Source organism: Venustampulla echinocandica (genome assembly GCF_003357145.1).
Source record: "Venustampulla echinocandica strain BP 5553 chromosome Unknown scaffold_1, whole genome shotgun sequence".
NCBI classification, from domain to species: domain Eukaryota; kingdom Fungi; phylum Ascomycota; class Leotiomycetes; order Helotiales; family Pleuroascaceae; genus Venustampulla; species Venustampulla echinocandica.
In genome coordinates, this window is record NW_022474206.1 from 4,524,056 (window position 1) to 4,544,130 (window position 20,075).

At 48.7% G+C, this 20,075-nt stretch overlaps 8 protein-coding genes across 8 annotated transcripts; 5 read left to right on the forward strand and 3 right to left on the reverse strand.

Annotated features, from left to right (window-relative positions):
• Positions 1–173: 173 nt before the first annotated feature.
• BP5553_04007 (uncharacterized protein) lies at positions 174–1,198 on the reverse strand (the record flags this gene model as incomplete). Its single annotated transcript, XM_032012630.1, has 3 exons — positions 174–416; positions 524–949; positions 1,100–1,198. 3 exons carry the CDS (start codon positions 1,196–1,198, stop codon positions 174–176), a joined length of 768 nt encoding a protein of 255 aa, XP_031872323.1.
• A 1,511-nt stretch (positions 1,199–2,709) lies between these two features.
• BP5553_04008 (putative Homeobox protein HOY1) lies at positions 2,710–4,639 on the forward strand (the record flags this gene model as incomplete). The annotated part of the gene is made up of 3 exons (XM_032012631.1): positions 2,710–3,020; positions 3,081–3,292; positions 3,360–4,639. The coding sequence occupies 3 exons, from the start codon at positions 2,710–2,712 to the stop codon at positions 4,637–4,639; spliced, it is 1,803 nt and encodes a 600-aa protein (XP_031872324.1).
• A 1,557-nt stretch (positions 4,640–6,196) lies between these two features.
• Positions 6,197–6,705, reverse strand: BP5553_04009 (uncharacterized protein; the record flags this gene model as incomplete). The annotated part of the gene is made up of 2 exons (XM_032012632.1): positions 6,197–6,283; positions 6,346–6,705. 2 exons carry the CDS (start codon positions 6,703–6,705, stop codon positions 6,197–6,199), a joined length of 447 nt encoding a protein of 148 aa, XP_031872325.1.
• A 637-nt stretch (positions 6,706–7,342) lies between these two features.
• On the forward strand, positions 7,343–8,015 carry BP5553_04010 (putative small nuclear ribonucleoprotein SM D3; the record flags this gene model as incomplete). Its single annotated transcript, XM_032012633.1, has 4 exons — positions 7,343–7,390; positions 7,509–7,569; positions 7,655–7,784; positions 7,898–8,015. 4 exons carry the CDS (start codon positions 7,343–7,345, stop codon positions 8,013–8,015), a joined length of 357 nt encoding a protein of 118 aa, XP_031872326.1.
• Positions 8,016–8,531: 516 nt separating this feature from the next.
• Positions 8,532–9,573, forward strand: BP5553_04011 (Uncharacterized protein; the record flags this gene model as incomplete). Its single annotated transcript, XM_032012634.1, has 4 exons — positions 8,532–8,604; positions 8,662–9,099; positions 9,161–9,448; positions 9,494–9,573. The coding sequence occupies 4 exons, from the start codon at positions 8,532–8,534 to the stop codon at positions 9,571–9,573; spliced, it is 879 nt and encodes a 292-aa protein (XP_031872327.1).
• A 1,025-nt stretch (positions 9,574–10,598) lies between these two features.
• On the forward strand, positions 10,599–12,413 carry BP5553_04012 (uncharacterized protein; the record flags this gene model as incomplete). Its single annotated transcript, XM_032012635.1, has 1 exon — positions 10,599–12,413. One exon carries the CDS (start codon positions 10,599–10,601, stop codon positions 12,411–12,413), a length of 1,815 nt encoding a protein of 604 aa, XP_031872328.1.
• A 2,679-nt stretch (positions 12,414–15,092) lies between these two features.
• Positions 15,093–18,274, reverse strand: BP5553_04013 (uncharacterized protein; the record flags this gene model as incomplete). Its single annotated transcript, XM_032012636.1, has 9 exons — positions 15,093–15,201; positions 15,258–15,282; positions 15,357–15,608; positions 15,693–16,003; positions 16,058–16,097; positions 16,546–17,070; positions 17,230–17,382; positions 17,607–17,862; positions 18,107–18,274. The coding sequence occupies 9 exons, from the start codon at positions 18,272–18,274 to the stop codon at positions 15,093–15,095; spliced, it is 1,839 nt and encodes a 612-aa protein (XP_031872329.1).
• A 931-nt stretch (positions 18,275–19,205) lies between these two features.
• Positions 19,206–19,781, forward strand: BP5553_04014 (Uncharacterized protein; the record flags this gene model as incomplete). Its single annotated transcript, XM_032012637.1, has 2 exons — positions 19,206–19,333; positions 19,439–19,781. 2 exons carry the CDS (start codon positions 19,206–19,208, stop codon positions 19,779–19,781), a joined length of 471 nt encoding a protein of 156 aa, XP_031872330.1.
• Between the last annotated feature and the right edge of the window lie 294 nt (positions 19,782–20,075).

Below are 20,075 nucleotides of genomic sequence, written 5' to 3' on the forward strand. Positions count from 1 at the left end.
CTTGGGATTCTTCAAATCGATGCTGTTCAGGTATTGTTGCTGTGATTGCCGCGAGGCTGCGATGATCTGCACAATGTTGGTGAAACTATTTTTGTCCACGCCCGGTGGATTCGACTGCGGCAATTATGCTCTGCTGCTGGTACGCTTGGGCGCAGCGTTACAGAGCGCGCTCGTTAGAGGATCGTCAGAGGATCGCCGGGGAGCTCGGCGATTGGACAGCAGGTCAGGAGACAGGGCGCCGCCAGTGTGGTCTGCTGCCTTGTGCTCCGCGGCTGGACGGCATCTAATGGTCCTCGATCATCATCCCGATCTGATGTTCTCAGCTCAGGATAAGTACGGGCCAAGTTCTCCGTATCGTAGCCAACGAGCATGACGAATTCGAAAAGGAAGCGGGAGTACGGGGGCAAAGCCTCATCCTGCTGGGGGCCGCAAACCGTTGTATCCACGAGAATAATATCGACCAGATATCGTGTTTGTCCATGGTATCACGTATCGCCGTTGGACGGAGTAACGTGCAACTCACTCCACATCTGCTCCGGTCGAAACACTCGGAGCAGCAGTAGGAAGCCTCTTGATTTGATTCCACTCCGCAATCGACATGTCTCGACTCTCGAGGCGTAAGCGCGCTCTGCGAACCAAGCGATCGAACGACGTCCCAAAGCTCCACGACCCTCCCAAGCTCCGCAACTCTTGAATCCCCCAAACCCGTCAGGCCGTCAACGGCGTCCAGCCGCCAGCGACGACGGCGGGCCTGTCGTTGGTCGGGATGGGCCACGCCAGGGGCTTCGTCCGAGTTGCGGTTGTTGTTGTTGTTGCAGCTGCAGGACGCGGCCGGGATCCTGAAGCCAGTCGCCAGTATACCAGAACCGTTGTTATTATTGGTGAGGGCGAGAGGGAGAGGGAGTGTGATGCGATGGGCGGGAGTTGCGAGCCTGCGAGTCTGCGATGTCTGCACACCGTCTGCACGCGGATGGCGAGGCAGCATCCAGGGGCGGGCATGAGCGATGAAGTTCTCTCGTCCACTCGCCCTCTCCCTGAGACTTTATGCCGTCCTGACTCCTGCGTGCTACGTAAAAAGAAGTACTGAGTGCCTTCGTACCGTCTCTCCCCTTTTCCCTCCGCCAGTACAAAGTACAAAGTAGTGGAAAGCTGGGCCGGCTGGCCATAGGGAGCGCTGCCATGCGCTGCGATCGGCCATGAAGCATGGTTAGGCTGGATGGTGGGAGCATCAAGCATCACCGAGTCGATGGTGTCACGCACACACCGGCCCAGCAGCACCAAGACTCCGTACTTCGTACACACGCGGGGGGGAGTCGATCTCTGGCCGGGTTCCAGCAGCCGACTGGCGGTGTTAGTAACAGAGTATCCGGTACCTGCAGGAGTGAGTACAGCAGAGGAGTGCAGGACTTCGTAGTGGTAGTGATTGAATAGCCATATATGAAGTTGGGGTGGTATTATTGCTATTGTTCTTGTGCTCCGCTCCAGCGTTGTCGAGCCCCCAAACACCCGACTCCAGGGCCTTCTGTTCCGTACGTACGGCGTCGAGCCGTGGAGTCGAGGTAGGGCTTGGCGCGCTGTTAGCCGGCGGGTCAGGGGTCGTCCGTCGCCACCGTCGTACGCGGTGACTGACCCGCTACGCCGGACTGGGCCTAGCACCCCTTCCGCCCTCCGCCCTCCGCCGTCCGCCCCTCCGCTCTTCCGCCCCTCCCACCACTTCGTCCCCCCCCCGCTGGCACGCTAGGCCCGAAGCAGCGGCCGCCCCCATGCACCGCCCTTCGCTTGCTGCTCCTGTTCCTGTTCCTATTCCTGGTAGCGTGGACTAGCGGCTGCGGGTTATGCCTGCTTATGCCTGCTCATGCCTGTGTGTACTCTGTGCTGTACCTGACGGAGAACTCTATGCTCGATGCTCTGTACAGCACGGAGGTAGTACGTCGTACTTCTGCTGCTGGCTGCTGGCTGCTGCTTATGCCTGTGCCTGTGCTTGTGCTTGTGCTTGTGCCCGCCCACCCGCCTAAGCCCACGCCCACGCCCACACGCCTACACGCCTAAGCCCAAGCCTAGTACGCCTATGCCTACGCCCACTACCAGAGACGCCGTACCTCACCCTCACCCTCGCCTGCCGTCGTCGCCCTCTCTCTCCCTCTTCTCCCCCTTCCCACCTTCACCCCCCAACCCCAACTACATCGTCGTCCCATCCTCATCGTGTGGAAATCACTTCTTTCCGCCGCCCTCTCCATATCGCTCCTTTTCTTTTCGTAGCCATTTCACGGATCCGCCACTCCTTTCGGACTCCATTACACTCCTTCGGCTTGACCAGTCTTTGCTTTCACAACTCGACTTCACTCCTTCGATCGAGCATTCTGAACCCTTGGACTTGGACTTGGACTCTTCAAACCTCCAACATCTTCACCACCACCTTTTCCCCCCCCCCAAACCCAAACCCAACATATCAATACCATTCGATTTCCTGCGAGATACAGCGAAGCATTTTTACCACACTTAGAACCCCAATCCGCCTTTTTATTCTTCGCCCTTTTATCGCCGATCCGACTTATTCGATCCCTATATTTTTTTGCCTCGCAATCGCGAAACAACCCTATTCATTCATTCGGGCCCCCTTAACTGCCACCACCATATACTCGAGATAGATTCACCCTGTGGGATTCGACCCGCGTACATAGTATATTCCCAACAAGTGCGAAAACCCACATGACTGCGGTCGCACAAGACAATATGTCCGACATGGCTCAGGAAGATGTGGCCATCAAGGCCTCGTCGACACCTAGTCCCGCCGCGTCCAACTCAGCAAGCAGCACATCCGCGGCGCGCCGACCTCCCCGCAAGAGCACTCTCACTCAACAACAGAAGAACCAGAAACGGCAACGCGCGACTCAGGATCAACTAGTCACGCTCGAGACCGAATTCAACAAGAACCCCACCCCGACGGCCACGGTCAGAGAGAGGATAGCGGACGATATCAATATGACGGAGCGCTCCGTTCAAATTTGGTTCCAGAACCGGTAGGCCTCAAACATACATAACTGCTGACCATGGGCATGACTAACGAGTCACGATATTAGACGTGCTAAAATTAAGCTACTGGCCAAAAAGAGCATCGAGACCGGCGAAGGTTGTGCTGATATCCCGGAATCCATGCGCCAATATCTTGCGTTGCAGGAGATGGAGTCGGGAAAACCGTTAGCGGGCAACTTTCTCGGTCGTTCAGGACTCATGGCGTATGGAAATGGCAACATGCTAGTAGGCGCTGATCAAGGGCCTCAAGGCAAAGTTGGTGCGTTTTTTTTTTGGGGTTTTTTGGTTTGATGTAGATTTCCGTCCTTGGAGCTAACGTGATCTAGTTATTAACCATCTTTCCTGTCGGTCACTAAGTGTCGGATCATGGAGACGAGTCGGCCAAAATACGATGGACTTGATCATCTTCTACTCACCCGAGAAGGCCACCATGACATACTACATCAACAACGACCAAGCCGGCTACAAGATCGAATACCCTTTCTCCTTCGTCAGAAATATCTTCCTGGAAAATGGGGATATGGAATCAGGAAAACCAGGTGGCCTTGTAGTGGAACTCAATCGACCCCCCTTTTTCTTCATGGACTCCTCTGGATCAGGTGGCTTCTACCAATGTGGCGATTTCACGGAGGAACAGCAAGCATCCCAGGCAATGGTGCATCATCTTGGGGGAAATCCCAAGGTTCTTAGCGGGCAGTTGGCCAAACTTATCTCGCTGGAATCTTTCATGACCCGCCACAGCCACAACCAATCCCAATTCGAGCCGCAGCAACTTTCGGTCTCAGCACCCGTTTCTCCCACGAACCGGCCAGCGTCGCAGCCGAACTACAGTGCTCAAGCTCATGTGGGCATGTTCCAGGAGGGCTGGGGAGTCAATGTCGCTCCTGGGCCACGCGGACCAGGTCACAAGAGACAAAGAAGTCGATCCGTCCCAATGCCCGTCGACTTCTCCATGTTCAATAGCCCCATGCCTTCTTTCCTCATTCAACAACCTGGCGATAACCAACAACAACCTCACAATCCAAACATCTTCGCGCCTATTCCTCAGCAGCCAAACACCCTGGGGACTCTAGGCCCGAATCTGCGGATCGATACCTCGTCTGGCTATGGAATGGAATTCAGACAGTACCCAATGTCTGCAGCCACGACCACATCACCTTCAGATTACGCCAGTCCATCGTTTTTGTCCCAAGCTCCTGATTCCGCGGCGCTCCCTGCATCCTCGTATACTCACACATCCTATGGCGCGCCATATCTCTCCCCCAACCCTATGGTAGATCCGGCGAGTGCGATGATTCCTCCCTCGGTATCTCCGCTTTCATTCATGAGCCATGGAGATCCAGCAATCGTTGATCAATCCCCGCCTCTATCGGTGCACCGAAGCGCATCGGCAGATATGTATACCATGGCAAATGATCAGCACTCCAATATTTCAGATGACGGTACCGGACTCAATGAGATGTACTCCAAGCACACTCTCAACCTCCCTATGCACTCTCATTCTCCAGCATTCAATGAGCAAGCACAAGCCGACATGGACATGAACCAGCTCGTCTCGTTCGATGATAACCCGGCAAGCCTGTCACCCGAGGCCCTGTCCCAATAAGAGGCGCTTCGGAACCTTAGAAACCATACTTGATGTTTCTATGCGCCCCGGATGCGGCTGCACTGGATGGGAACTATAGAGCTGTGGGGCCCAGCGTCCGCAACTCAAATATTCCTGTTGCGAGGGGGGAATGCAATATGGGCGGCGTTCGTGCTGGTGTTAATTTGGATCGGGGGGTAATATACATATAACGGCCTGCGTGTTCGGCCTGCGTGCTTGGCCTTGGTGCGGAAACTTAGGCTGGCTTAATCTTTCTCCTGCTCTCCTCTCGACTTCGATCGTCTTCATTTTTCCTTATCCTATATCCTCTTACGCCAACGAACTTGCATGATGATTTCCTCTGCCTTCCGACTTTCGATATATCATGCATGTCTGGCACAGCGAAATCATATTATTTCCTTTTGAACTTTTTTGAAGCGTGTGCTCGTTTGTTCTTTCCTTGAGTATTTATGTCGATACCTTCCATGTCTTTTTTTTTTGGTTTTTAGGGTTTGCTCTCCTGAGGAGACAAAACCGGTAGTAAGATGCAGAGCGAAGGGTATAAATGGGGCTTGCTGAGCGGGTGATAACAAAAACGTTCGATTTAGTTTAGCAAATAGGTGTGTGGGGGTAGGGGATGTGAGAGGGGATTTGTTCTATAGACAATGAGTGCGTGGGGGGGTGCTGTGTGCAGAATGTGAAGTTTTCTAAAATCTTGGATTGCTTGGTGTTTCGTCTGCTAAACTGCTACTGCTATTGCATTTGTTGTGGTTACCAATGTGATGAGACCATGGTGGGCTTAATAATGGCAATTCATTATTTAAAATCCAAAACACGCATGGTTGCCCAATGCCGCTCGACTTGTGATAACTGCGTGTATGATTTCCTTGTAGAATCCACGGCTGCCGTGAGATATTAGTTTTAACCTACTAAATAATGATTTTCCCGCATTGTATTTTATTGTTTAAGCCACTTCACTTAACTAGATACTACACCTTAAGTTTTCCCTGGGAATTTCTGTACCTGATTCATAGGATAATAATTATAATTTATAATGATCACTCGAGATAATACACTATAGTACAATATATAGTCACAACACATTTCTACCCCTTTCATATCCTTCGACTTCCCGTAATATCCATGTAGAGGGCCCATAAACTCGTACAGTTTCAAAACCGAGCTTGGTGATTTTGGGAACCTTCTCATGTGATAGCCGTTTTGTGGACTGACGGATGCCTTGGAAGTTAAGAGTGTGGAGGAACGTGAAGATGAGGGGATAAGCCGAGGGTGATGAGTTGGGGTCGTGCTTGAAAACTTGATGTGCATGAAGGTCGTTTTTGTTGGTTTGTGGGGGAATATCCTAGTATTTTGGCTCGGGGTGGCTGGGTAGAGTTGATGTGCTAGATCTAACATGGCAATCCGACCGGGTTTGGAGCAGTTCAGGGTTACTGGCATGTGAGGGCTTGCTCCAGTGTCGATAAGGGCATAAAAGTGAAGGCCGAGATACACGCTCCCAGCGCCGGTAAATCCAAGACTCGGGGTGGTTACAAGACAGAAACCTTTGTCTGTGTTCAGCTATCCCTCAAACGAGCTCTTCGGTTCCGGAGCTTCATATCCCCTCTTCATCAAAAAAGCTGCAAATCTATGCTCCATCCTCGCAAACTAATTCATTCATCAGTCACAGACGCCCTTCCCATCAAGTCACTCATCAGGGACGAACTTACAAAACTACCCCCCTCCAACCCCACAACACCATCCTTAACCCAGACAGCATAACTCCCCATCAAATTCGCCACCATCACATCAGTCGTCAAGCGATCACCAACAATCGCAATCTGCTCTGGTCTCGTGACGCCCGTTTCGGGATACTTGCGGAAATACTCCATGATCTCCTCTCCGCACCCCGGTTTCTTAGTAGAGTGAGGAAGCACGGAGATTCCTGTTGCTTTCTCAACAGCTGAGGAGAGATGCCCGTGGGGGTCGTTGGCTGAGGCTCCTGCGGTGTTGGAGACTATCAGCAGGCGCCGGCCAGGGTAGGCGGTTTTGAGGCGGTGGAAGTGGTCCTGTTGGAGGGATTTAGTCATATTTCCTAGATTTCCTTCATAGAAGAGAGGTAGAGGATTCGGGAAACTCTTTGTTCTTAGGTGTGGCTTTGATCTCCCTTTCAAAGCATGTTTGGGCACACTACCCACAGAAGGAAAAAAAGAATTAATTAATTAATAAGAAAATAAGGACGTACGCTGTAAGGTTTATGCACTTCATTTGCATGAGGATAAGCAAAGCAATTATCCTTATCCAACACTACGGCTCTAATATCGACATTCTTATATTTCCCAAAGGCCTGGTTTAGCGGTACTGGAAGCTGATTAAACGTCGATATCGTTACATGTGGCAAACATAAACTCGGCCGCGTCAAGAGACGGAAAACATTAAGCGTTCCGGAAATATTTAGATTATTCATTTCCATCGAATGTATGTTTGGTTTAAATGATGAATAAAAAGGAAATGTATGAGAGGGAAGGTTAGGTAGGTGTAGATTGTCGATTCGCGCTAGCGCGGAGCTTCAAATCCACTAGCGCCATTCCATTATTTTGAGCTTGACTTCGCGCTCATATACAGCAACGACTTCCGCCCTCAACCACCACGCCGCCGACGCTATTTCCACGCTGAATCTGACAAATATTCCAGCACCAGATATTGAAAAAATAGTCCTTCAACACAATGACGAGCACCATCGGCATACCAATCAAACTGCTGAACGAAGCGCAGGTACGTAAACCATTTCGGATGCCCCGCCTTGCGCTCTATCTTTCCAAGCCTGATCCGCGATGGTACCCAGTCGCTATGCGCATATATACAAGTGCTAATTATCTCTCTCTCTCTGCAGGGCCATGTCGTTACTCTCGAAATAACATCCGGGCAGGTATACCGTGGGAAGCTTCTCGAAGGTCAGTTGAGTCGACGTCTCCCGTGCGCCCTCCCCCTCTCAGGGTACGCCGATATAGACGATGTGCTGACCATGCGGGTTTGCAGCTGAGGATAATATGAATGTGCAACTCAAGGATATTACCGTTACGGCGCGCGACGGCCGGGTTAGCCATCTCGACCAAGTATACATTCGAGGCTCGCATGTGCGATTCTTTATTGTTCCGGATATGTTGAGGTCAGTACAGCGCTACTCTTTTCTATTCCCGCCAATAATACAGGAGGATTCTTGCTCTACTGCCGTGCTTGGTTATCCGTGGTATATTCACATACTGACGTTTGGGATCATAGGAACGCACCTATGTTTAGAAGTCGAGGCGTCAAGGGCAGAGGTGTTGGTCTGGCGAGAGGAAGGGCTACCGTCAGCAGAGCAAGGGCTAGTGGGCGTGGAGGGCCTCCGAGGGGATAAATAGAGGAACGGTGAATGGCAGAGGGTTGGCTTCATAGGCGTGGGTCAATTTGATATGGCGTTTTGAGGAAAAAGTCAGACATGTTACGCTGCTAGGTTATTGGCCGCTTTAAAATACTCGTGCCAGATTTGAAAGAAAACGGTCTCGAGAGGCATCGAGCGTTTGTGAACTGTGAACATTGGCTTGAAAGTAGGCATTTACTGAGGGTAGTTTATGATTGTTCGAGTTACTTGCCAGGACATTTAGGATCTCAATTCTGGATGGTTATTCTGCTAATCGGCAGCCCCCCGTACTAGCCTTATTTCTATGTATTTTATATTTGACTAAGATCTGCCCATCTCCCAAATTATCAAGTCATTTTCGTTCATCCCGTACCCAATCCGTCGAAAGCCAACTAAAGTCACGTGAATTGCCTCCTTGACCGGGAATTTCCCATTTCGCCAGCGACGGTCTTACTTCATCGAGTCGAACCCTTCTTTATCTCCCCTTCTCAACCACAAACATCAATCGCTAAAATGGAGATTTCCAATCCTCGACGTATTCTTGCAGTCAGCCAACCTGAATCCGGTCTTCTCGACTTGCTGAAAGGTATCGAGCTTTAACCCCCTCCAATAATGCCCCCACATTCTCATCTCAATCACGTAGGTCTCACTGGCAAGGCGCCGTCTATAACAGCAGACACAATAGCAGGCACTACACACAACTGGCCAGTAAAAACAAGCTACTACACAGCAACCATCCCCATCTGGCTAGATGAAATCTCAGACTCGCAAGTCTGGTCATCTGAATTCCTTGCCCCCGAAGCACGGGAAGTGCTCACAGCCCTCGGAGCCTTCGTTGTGTGTTTTCGAAAACCTATCAATGAAGCGGCATTAGCAGAAACTAAGGCATTGCTTAAGCATGTCTCGACTGTTGTGAAAGACGGCTGTGGGTATTCGTGGGATGGTGCTTGTCTAGCGGTGGCGATGCCGCAAACTATTACCCCGTATCTCGAGAAGAGCTTTGAGGACTGGGAGGATATTTGTCAGGATTTTGGGTTTGAGTTTGTGGATTTTGAGAGTAAAGGGAGGAATCAGTATTCTGGTAAGTTATGCTAGTCCCTATTTAGACTTTGAGATGAAAACTGTGAGACTCATCTTTGTAGAACCTATGGGTATTGAGAGATTAAAACAGGCGTTGGAGACTAATGATTGGGCTGGGAATGAGGATTTTGATGTTATGGATGACTTGGACCAGCTCAACGGAGAAGGTTATGATGAAGATGATGAAACAAGTGTAGGCTTTGGTATTGATCCTGCAGAGTTGGAAAACGAGATGCAGGGTATGAAACAGGCTATATATAGTGGTGGGTTGAATCTCGAAGACGGCGAAGAGGACGATGAGGAGGTCGAGAAATTACAGGCTATGATGCTAAAATTGCAAGCCGTAAAAGGTACGTTTCGAGAATACTTTCCCAGGGTCTGGCTGACGTTAGTAGATATGGCTGCGGGTATGCCCAAGGAGGAGCGTGAAAAACTCGCTGCTAAGACAGTCAAGGAGATAATGAAAACACAATAATAATGTTCTAATGTAAGCCCGCCATTGAATTACATTTCGTTTGTCTTGCTTGCTCTGTTCTGTGTTCGCTTGCCGGGATAAATTAAAGCTGGCCCCTCCCCAGTAAGGGAATAGGAAGACCGACAGGAGCATATTATGAATAACTTATTGTTCTCAACGCAAAGCCCGTACTAGGGCCAAACGCTCTTAATGGGCATATCAATGTTCTCCCCATCGCCAAGTCAAGAGGTGCCATATATGCCAACTCGTAAAGCTTTACGGCGTAGCCATTCCTGGTAATATATGTCCTTGTTGTTTTATCCTCTCTATCGGTTAACTGCGTTATTCACTGCTCTCATTTGCATCTCTCTGATTCAGCCTTTCCACTTATCGTTAGCGCCGCTTTGCGTACCACCTTCGATTCACGGCGATGAGCACATTATTCAAGTGATAAGGAACCAAGCGGGCGCTAACATGTTTTTGAATAGTATAAATTCGGGACATTCCTCCTCATCTCCCTTTCCTCTACATCTTCTTCCCAACAACTTTCCAACAACCTTCCAACAACCTTCCTTCTTCACAAATTCCGGATACCCTTGTCTTGAAGCTTCGCTGCGACTGCATTTTACCTCTATATAAGAGGTTCTCTCAGTACCATCCAACATCTAATCTACCACAAAGACGACCTCATGGTCTCCATGCTACTGTCGTCCACCTTGATACTACGGTGTGGGTACCGAGCTACTGCAGACTACTCTTGACAAGGTATGATTCACTCTTCACTTATGGTCAAGACAACAACGATTCAGATACATTCGTCCGATCTATTTGGGATATTGAAGCAATTCACTCTCGCTTGTCCAATCGAATTTCATTCAATCGCCCACCAATTTGAGATATCCAACTAATAGGTTACAAGGCTATATATCGAAGAATTCTTATCCACCGCCTGTGGTATTCTACTTGGAGAGAAGGTAAGGCAATAACTACTGTCGCATTCGCTCAATATTTGCGAAACACTGACAGCTAATTCTCCATAGTGCAAAATGGGCAAATTTTGGTCAGACGAAGAATGTCGGGTCTTTATCGACCTTATCATGCCCCTTAGGAACCAAGCCGACCCTTTGGATTGGAAGGAACTTGCACCAATCATGGAGGCAGAGATGCAAAGTCGAGGACCTCTTAGACGACAATATACAGCAAATGTCCTATTTCTGCACTGGTATCAGAGAGTCAGCCAGAGAGCCCAAGGAAGAGGAGAGGTGGACCCCCGCAACCTCCCTGGGCCCCAGAGACCACAGGCTCGCCCGGCTACTAATACTCCGCAAAAAATCCCTAAAAGAAGCTACAAGAAAAATCCTACTATACTGAAAGCCCATGGCATTCACCATCGAAATCAACCGTCCGAAATTTTAGGAGACGACAATAACGACGAGATTGAGGCGGATGTGGAGAGCCAGGAGACCAATGAAGAAGACGACCGGCATACTAGTCTATATCAACAGCCTTCCGATGCCTATGACGATAGAGGGGATGGGGATGGCGATGACTCCACTCGGCCAAATACCACCAGACAGGGCCAAGTTTCAATTAACCATAAAGATGATAAAGATGATCATCTTATGGCCAGGCCGCCACAGACTCGCGGCAATACATTTACAGACATGATGAAGAAACAAGGCGCCAGAAAGCGGGCACATTTATTAATGGAGGATCTCGAAGCCGATGAAGCGCTGAACTACGTCCCTGAGAAATTAAGAAAGGGGGACCGGAATACCGACGCTAACATAGCGGACGCCATGTCCCACAATCGCAATCGATCTGATGGCAGTCTGAAGCCCCAAGGGGCATTAGGAATAAAGACGACCATCGGGACCTCGAGGGGAAGTGGAACATTTAGAGCAAAACCAGCAGGACGAGCAAGTGGAGCAGTCAACACCATGAAAGCTGCCAATGCGGTAGACAAGTCAACCCCTCGAAGAGCAGAAGAATCTAGGCTTGAGCAAGAAGGTCCAGAACATACTGATTACATTTCAACGCCCGATCCCGCTCTCAGGGGCAGGAACTATACGGCAGCTTCCCTAGTTGAAAATATGCCGACTCGGTTTCCTCTCAAACCTACAAACAAACAAACTGTTGACTCTGGTTTTCGAGCGCCAACTAAAGCTATACCTTACCCACTGTCTACATCCCAGTCGAACTCAAATTTTGACGAGAAGCCATTCGCGAGTGCTTACAAGACGATTCGGTCAAGCAAGCAGACTCCCACATCTAGTCCAGTGGAGAGCATCCAGACCGAGACTCCATCGAGACCCACAAAGTCCAAAGCACGAACTCCATTGCCTAGTTCACCTATAACTCATTCTTCCGACGTACATCCTATCACAGTTATACTTCGACAGAAGCGGTTTCAAGAGGCTTCCTCTTCTTCCACATATGCTCCAATTTCACTTCAAAACAATGCTCCTGTAGCAAGTGTAACTGGTAAGAATCAGTTCCAAAGCATCAATAAGGACGTCGCCCCTTCTTCGCCAGGACACAGCAGATCATCAAGCCACCTTCCCCCACCACCGCCTCCTAGACCACAGAGCAGACCGGAAAATAACGTTTCCCCACCACCACGGGCAAGCTCTGCACCTAGTCGACCGGTAGGAGGGCAAACGGAGACCTGGCGAGTTCCTCCGCGTCTGCCTCAGCGACAATCTGTGTCGTCTAGTAACAAGGGAACTAATACCTCGGCCTCCCCGCCATCCCCTGGAATCCCTTTAAGGGAAAACCCCCGAGCACGGCCTCCTAGTTCCACTTCAGCGTCAGGGGCAACGGGCTCAACAGACTCATCGCCACATCCTCCCTCGAGTTGAACTGGCTTCCTAGGCTCTCTCAGTGTCGACGATATGCTTGAATGTGCGTACCATCGCTTACTCCCTGCTGACCTAGGAAGCTAATTACGGATAAGTAATATAGAAGCACAAACCAGGAGCCTCTTCTGGTGACATGTATAAACGATTTAAGCATCAAGCATTGGGAGATGAAGTAATCAAGCAGGGGCTATTATAGGCTGCATCAACTTATTTGCTAATTGCCTGGCTTATGTTATTAGATAGACATCTCTCTACATTTTCCTCGGTTGCTAAATTAATAGGCATCGTGCTTTTGGATTGGTTTTAGGCATATTTTAATAGCTCGTAACCAATTACAACCGGGTTATCCTATTAGACCATTCCCACTAATACTTCTTCGAATGGTCATAAAGTGTTGGAAACGCCTCAATACTAGTAAGACATTAAACATATCTCCTAACAAATTGTTTCTAACTTAAAGTGTCTCAAATCGAACGACACGCCGTTAAAAGACTGTATTTGCCACTGTCGATACCCAGGGCTGTAGAAAATTCCCTAGTTGGATTGGCAAGAGTTGACCGTCAAGTGAGGGAATGAAGGTAGATGGCTGTCAACCATAGCCTCTTCAGGAGATTTGAGAGATTTCAGTGGATATGAGAGATTGGGGTTATTTGAGATATTTTAGATGTGCAAGTGGCAACGAACCTATTCGTGGCGTTTTCATCCGGTGAGATTCACTCTACTATCAGGTAAGTAGGTACTGTAGTTCGATAATGCGACTCCCTCGGGTTTTGCGCTAGTGGAAAGTCTAACTATTTAGATACGCCTGGATGCCTATACGACTACACGCTAGTACTCCGGATATTACCTATTGTAGTGCACTACTATAAGCGCCACTACGGGGCGTGCCTTCTTGTTCTTGAGGGTATTGATTTCCCAGATTCCGCGCTTGCATATACGACCGCTACCGTGCCTTATATACCTAACCTTTTGGCGTAGACTGAGGATATAGTACAATAGTAATTACGCGTACTTAACTTGGGATATATGCTACGAGGAGGAAACGAGTCAAATTTGTAAGGTATCTCCTATATTTCAGATAGGATGTTACTATTACAAGTAATAGTATAGCTTAGCTACTACCTTGTACGTCGTATATATACTACTATACCAGGACCGTTACTACTAGTATACTACAACTACTGTTTGAAACCCTGAGCGCTGTACTACAACTATCGGCTAAAACCTATCATGCGTAGGGGACTATATAGAGACTTTATATCGAAGCTAGTAACCTAGCAATAACTAGTTAATTAGAAAACCTTAACATATAGGTAGAGGGTTTATACCTAGGAACCAGGTAAGGTAAAGCCGATATTATCGATTCTAACCCCCATATAAGCGACCCTGGATGAAATAGGCTGCGTAGAAAACCCCGACAACTTGGTGATCTTAGAGTCCTCTAACGTGTCTACTGCGTCTCTCGCCCCCGCGTTTAATACTATCAAGATCTAGCTTAATATAACTTCACCGAAGGCGTCGAGAATCGTATCCCGAGTCTTCTTGGTAGCGTTATGGTCTAGTTCGGCATTCTCTAGTGCCTCCGCAATCATGTTTCTGAAAACTTCCACTTTACTTCGGTCGTTGCTCACAATTCGATGCTCAACGCGTGATTCGGGATTGTGGATGTATTGCATCGTTTCAAGGGTCAATTCAGCGACCACCATCTGTACGATATCCTCCGTACTGTGTGTTTGCTAATAACCATTAGATATGCTGAAGGTGACCAAGAGAGGGTTATATACTTACCGCTATGGTTATGTCTTGAAGGATTGAATGTTTCGATAGAAATATCAGGCATCTACAGCTATTACCTATATATCTCCGATATCGAGCTTCTATACTATTTCTATATACTAATCTAGAGAGCGTAGATATCTTAATTTCAGTTAGATATTTATACGACTTGAATACCTCAATTCTAGTGAGATATTCACACAGCTTGAATACCTCAATTTTAGTAAGATATTTACACGATATCAGATTTATATCTAGGTAATAGCCGTTGGGCCTTATAATACTAGCGAAAAGAGTTTTGCACCAAAGTCGCCCAAGAATGCGCCATAGGTATTGATTTCCCAAATTCCGCGCTCGCATATATGACCGCTACCGTGCAGATATAAAGCGGATGGGGTCGACAATAAAAAACCCCTTTCACTTGCTTCTGATCCCAATTTAACGAGGAAGGGGTGACTACGCGAGTGAGGTAAAGTAATAATTCACTTCCCCACCTCCACGTCTCCTTAAGCTATCTGGGAGATTCTGGAAGACTGAGACATTTAGGAAGAGCGATAGGTATACAACCAATGTTTTGGAGCCCTCCCATCTAGCGAGATCCACTATCCACTAGCTTGGTAGAGATGGATGATATGGTGTTGTTATTGGTGGTCGCCCCAAAGGAAGAAGGTATTGTAGGTTGCAAAACGTATTTCACAATACGCTAGTAGCGTGTATTATTGTAGAGACTGCCCTTATTATAATACACTCAGCTGCCCGTTAATGAAGGGCTTTTGCGTTCAATGTTAGGAGGACAGCCCATGGTTCCAAGGAATCCCCTCCGCTAAGTGATTTCACTGAAGTAGGAAATCGGGATTTAGAAACGCAGGGAGAAAGGCAGAGATACCGCTCCTCTTATCTGCTTTAAGCATCGGTGGCATTCTCCAAGCGATCTATTCTGCCTTCTGCACCTGCTTGCCTCTCATAACCTTCCTTCTCTGCTTCATCATATGCGTATACAGAATATACGATCCTGTTATCAATTAGCAAAACCTTCCACGCAAATTCCACCCGCACCATTCAACTTACCAGGAACATAGATAAACAGTATCAACTGCAAAGCCCAAGCATACTCCGGCCTTAACTCCTTGGCGGGTTGAATAGCCTTATAAATCATCCAACACTCACTGCTGATCCCCATCGGATACAGCACATAGAAAGTATTATATCTCAACCACGTAATGAATTTCGGCGCATATCCACTCAATGTGATCGTGAAGTACGAGTACCGGATTACCTCGGTGACGCTCCATGCTACGAGCATGCATGAGTACACAGCGCTTTTTGCCAGAGATGGGAAGGAGTTGACAACGCCCCAGGTGAGGAGGATGCGTGACGCTACTTGCATGCCTGTTGTGCTAATTGGGGCGCGGACGAGTCCTAAACCGTAGAGGAGCATTGTATTAGCTTCATATTATCTTCGGGCCTCAAATAGGATGGTAAGCAAGGCGGGAAAAAATGTACCCGTAGCAGCATGCACAACCTCCAACAACGCCATAGTTTGCGTCCATTTTGCAAATTGGCCAACCCCCTTGTACGTTCGTCCGAATCCCACCAGAGGCACCAGTAAAACCACGCGTCCGAGGACCACCAGCCAGAGGAGCGCCGAGGTGAAATTGTATAGGATGAGGTATTGTTTTTTCGGGGAGCTGGAGCGGAGGGGTTTTGGGGAGGGCTTTCGTTGTGGGCTCGCAGATTCTTGGAGATCTTGAGCGTCCATTTTGGAGGACTGGGGGGTTTCGGTATCGGGAGTTGATGATGGGTGTGAGGTGCCTCTATGGAGTGAGGAAGTGGTGAGGTTGTGAGGTGCTATAGACTACCTAGCTTACGCGACTCGCTTCAGCCATAATATATTTTCGGTGGCCGAAGCTAAAGCATGTGATGACGTTGGATCGAGAGATTGCAACAGTTAGTTATTAGCTGATTGGATTTCTCCTTACTGCATTCTGTCATAATTCTTGAGTTTTGAAGACGGAAATGCTTTTGTTGCGATATCGAATCATGTTAGAAGCCATACTATAAAGGATCCGAGTATATTTCGAATTGCTCCTTGCAATTATTAGTATTTTGCTAATCTTTATCTTTTTACACATGGATAATTTGCTCTGCTCCATTAAGAACGAAGTACCCGCGCATACTCCAGTTAACGCCTAGCAGTCACGCGCCGGCCATCCCGTCCTTACACCATCTCGTACCTAAGATGTACATAAAAACCATTATCCTGTGTTGTATAACAGAGTCCTCCAAATTCATCTCGTCCAGGTCATATGTCACCGTCCGAACAGAACACCAGCCAATATAGTCAGTAACAACGCACGTAATGTAGAGCCTCGATCAAGGTGGCCTGTGCTAGCTTGTATATCGAATGGACTGCCGCCTCCCGAGTCGGATTTCGTATTCGGTTTCTTGGTGGGTTCGGCAGCCTTGCTGCTACTGCTGCTCGTTGCTACTAAGCCTTCGGGGGAAGTAGTAGTTATTAAACTGCTTGACGACCCACCCACATCTATGCTCGATTGCGAGGATGATGTGGACGATTCGGAGGGTGATGAGGACGATTCGGTGGCTGATGTGGTGACAGCTGCTTTAGAAGTTGCCGATGAAGATTGCGCTGCAGAACTAGATGCTTTTGTGCTGCGGCTTGTTGCACTGGTCACAGAACGTGCAGTAGTTGGGCTTGTCGTCACAGTTGGACACAGTGCTGGTATTATCCCACCGGTCAAAACTACCCCCAATAAAATGTTCGAGCTGGTAGATGCACCATCGCAAGCACTAATGACGGACTTGGCCACCGCGGTCAACGCTGATTGACATTGCGTTGAGCACCCGTTTTGGAAATCGGACACTGTACATGACGGTATTGTAGTCTCCTGTAGAAAACTGGGCATTAGTAACGCTTATTTTAGAGAGGATGAGGAGTCCTAATACATTGTCCGTGGGAAAGCCCAGAAAAATGTCTTAAAACCTCGGGGCCTCAAAATAGGACGCAAGAAGAGCGGCTTACATATGTCAACTTGCAAGCTATAGGTAATAATATCGGAGGTATTTGCTGGAAATCGGACAGAGACACCGCATTCACCAAAGGAAGGGCAAGAAATATCACCAGATATTTCCGTTGCATTTTGAGAGTAGTTGCCTGGTAGACTCGTAATCAGACCTGAGAGAAGGAAGTTGTCCGATCGTGTCGCGCGATCTGGGGATCGCAAGCGATGGAGTAGACCGAGCAGTGGTGAAATTGCGGCGGAGGGTTGGTTAATCGCGCCCAGGCTGCGCCTTGTGGAGGTGACAGAATTGAAGTTGTGAGAGCGGTATGCTTATCAAGTCAAAACGCGGGGGGTTTAGGAATTGGGTGATGCAGATATTTGATCGTCGCTCTCTCACGGACTGCTCCTATGTTCGCGACAGGAGGTGCCGGATATCCTTGACCGAGCGCGCGTGGTCGAAGTATTCGAGACCGTTGTAGAGTAGAACCGCCGATAGCCACCAAAGCAGTGGTTGCCAGTTTGCACGCTTCTGTGGAATTGAATATATGTAACGCGAACGCAGCGCGAGTGGGGGGATCAGAACTGAAAGAAGAATATGCAACGTGGTCCAGCACACTTGGTTTGGGTCTGGTTTGCTGCGTTGTCTTGTACGACTGCCTAGTAGCCAGTACTATCTCCAGATGCGTGAAGATTATATCTGAACTTCTCCGCGTTTGACAGAGGCTGCGAGAGGGGTCAAGAGAATCGAACGGCAGATTGACGACCTGGCGCGGAAAAGAAAGAAATAAAAGGAGAGAAGGAAGATGATCGATAGGATTCTGATCCTGATCTACCTTGGAGACTTTGCCTCTTTCACGAGGCTGGGAATGGCGATGCCAACCAACGGTCAGGTCATACCTGCTCGTCACCCCGGATTGCGCCGTGCTCTCCGAGGGTTAGGGACTCGAATTGCAACCTCAAATCCAACTGCGATATGAGAAACAAAAGATCATTGGGTGAGGCACACGTACACTTCCATGGTCGCCCTGCGGCCTTTGTGCACCTACGCCAATCACCACGTCGCATGCGGTGGTTCTGTGATCACTGGAGTTGGTTGAAACTGAAGCCGAGTTTCAGAAGCTGGACAATGTCCAGGACCTGCGCCTGCTCGTTGGCCCGCTCATTGGCCCGCCCACCGAAATGGGCCGAATAGCATATAATCCAGCCCATATTCTATTCGAACCCTGCGCTAGCCTGGTCGGGCAGCTCATTCCGCAAAGTGACACCATAAATACGCGAATTATCAATAACGGATGTGCTTATAGAGCGGATTTTGGACGGCCGTTGAATGCGAGAAAACCCGCCTACTCCGTCATACTGGAATAGCAAAGTCGAGAGCCGTGAGGCAAGCAGCAAGCAAGCTGAAGTAGCTCTGGAATACATACGGTAGGTAGAGGCAGAACTTATAGATCAGACTCCTTGACGACGCTGCTACATTTGCGGTGACGTTCCGACAAAAGTATAACCGCCTAGAATAGTCTCACCGAAGCTGCAGTATCAGCATCCCTTATCCCCAATGAAGCCAGAAGCTGTATTTAAGAACCAAGCCTGTTAAAGCCATTTTAGAAATCTGAATGCTTTAAATTTGTATATCATGATCTTAACAACATAACGGCGTTCGCAACTGTTCCCGCTCGAGGTTGCATTTTCATACGAATCCTGATTGGCTGCCTTACAATGAAATTCGAACCTGGCAGCCTTCGAGTCAGCCTCGTCAGTGAGGTCCCCAACACAACTCCACACAATACCAATAACCTCGCGACAATAGCAGCACAATCCCACAATAGGGGCCATTTAACATCCCAGCACTTAGCTTCTGTTCTGTTAGCATCTCGTCCATCTCACCACCGATTTTCCACCTCAAATCTAATAGTCGCATACCGAAGATCCGACTTGCCTTCAATCCAAATCCATCTACATACCTCCTCTCCACCAGACCGCCACGAGACAAACCACGATGGACTCTGAGCCAACAACACCAGTTCGCGTTCCAAAAGCAGTATCGACATACACACCGACCACACAAGACCCTGATCTCCGCTCACAAATTAATACCGTGCTTCTACGGGACGGGCACATTTCCAAGTACGCCCTCATCCCACCGCCCTCCCCATCCTCTCAAGCCTACTTTCTGCCCTCCACAATTCCCTCCTTAAATACATACTTATTCAAAAGCTAAAACTACTGTAGAATCCAAGAAACCCTCATCCACGCCCTCCACGCAAGCCCCACCAACTGGCCCACCGTAATCCAAGACCACGCACTCGCTCTCCTCCGCTCCGGAGAAATATCAACATTTCCAGCATTGATGTCGCGCGTGCTGGAGGATATAAGGGAAGATAGTATTGCTGCAAGGCAACGAGAGGGGCAAACAAATGGTGCAAATGGCAATAGCAAGACAGGTGAAAAGGGTGGAGGAAAGGGAAAAGGGCAGAATGGCGTTAGCTTGGCACTTCCCAAAAGCGTTGTTGAAGAGGGTGTTAAGATTACGAGAGAGTGTTTGGAGTTGGTTTGTGAGGTTGGCCATGAGTGAGTGGGTGGCGATGGACGGTGAGGATGAAAGGACGGGAGAATCAGGAGTGCTGTTGATGGACCGCACGCACCATATACGTTGGATACTCCGTAGGAAGTATGACGAAAGGAATTAAGTGGAGGATGGCGGTTGAAATTTGTGTTATGGAAGGGAATAGCTCGGAGTTTATGGCATGCTAAATAATGCGAGCATCGAAGTGTAAGCATAGATTGGCGTTAACCAATCCATTTCATGGTTCGCTATTTAGGGACAACATTCAGAGAATCAATACTTGGACAATTTGTCATATAGCCT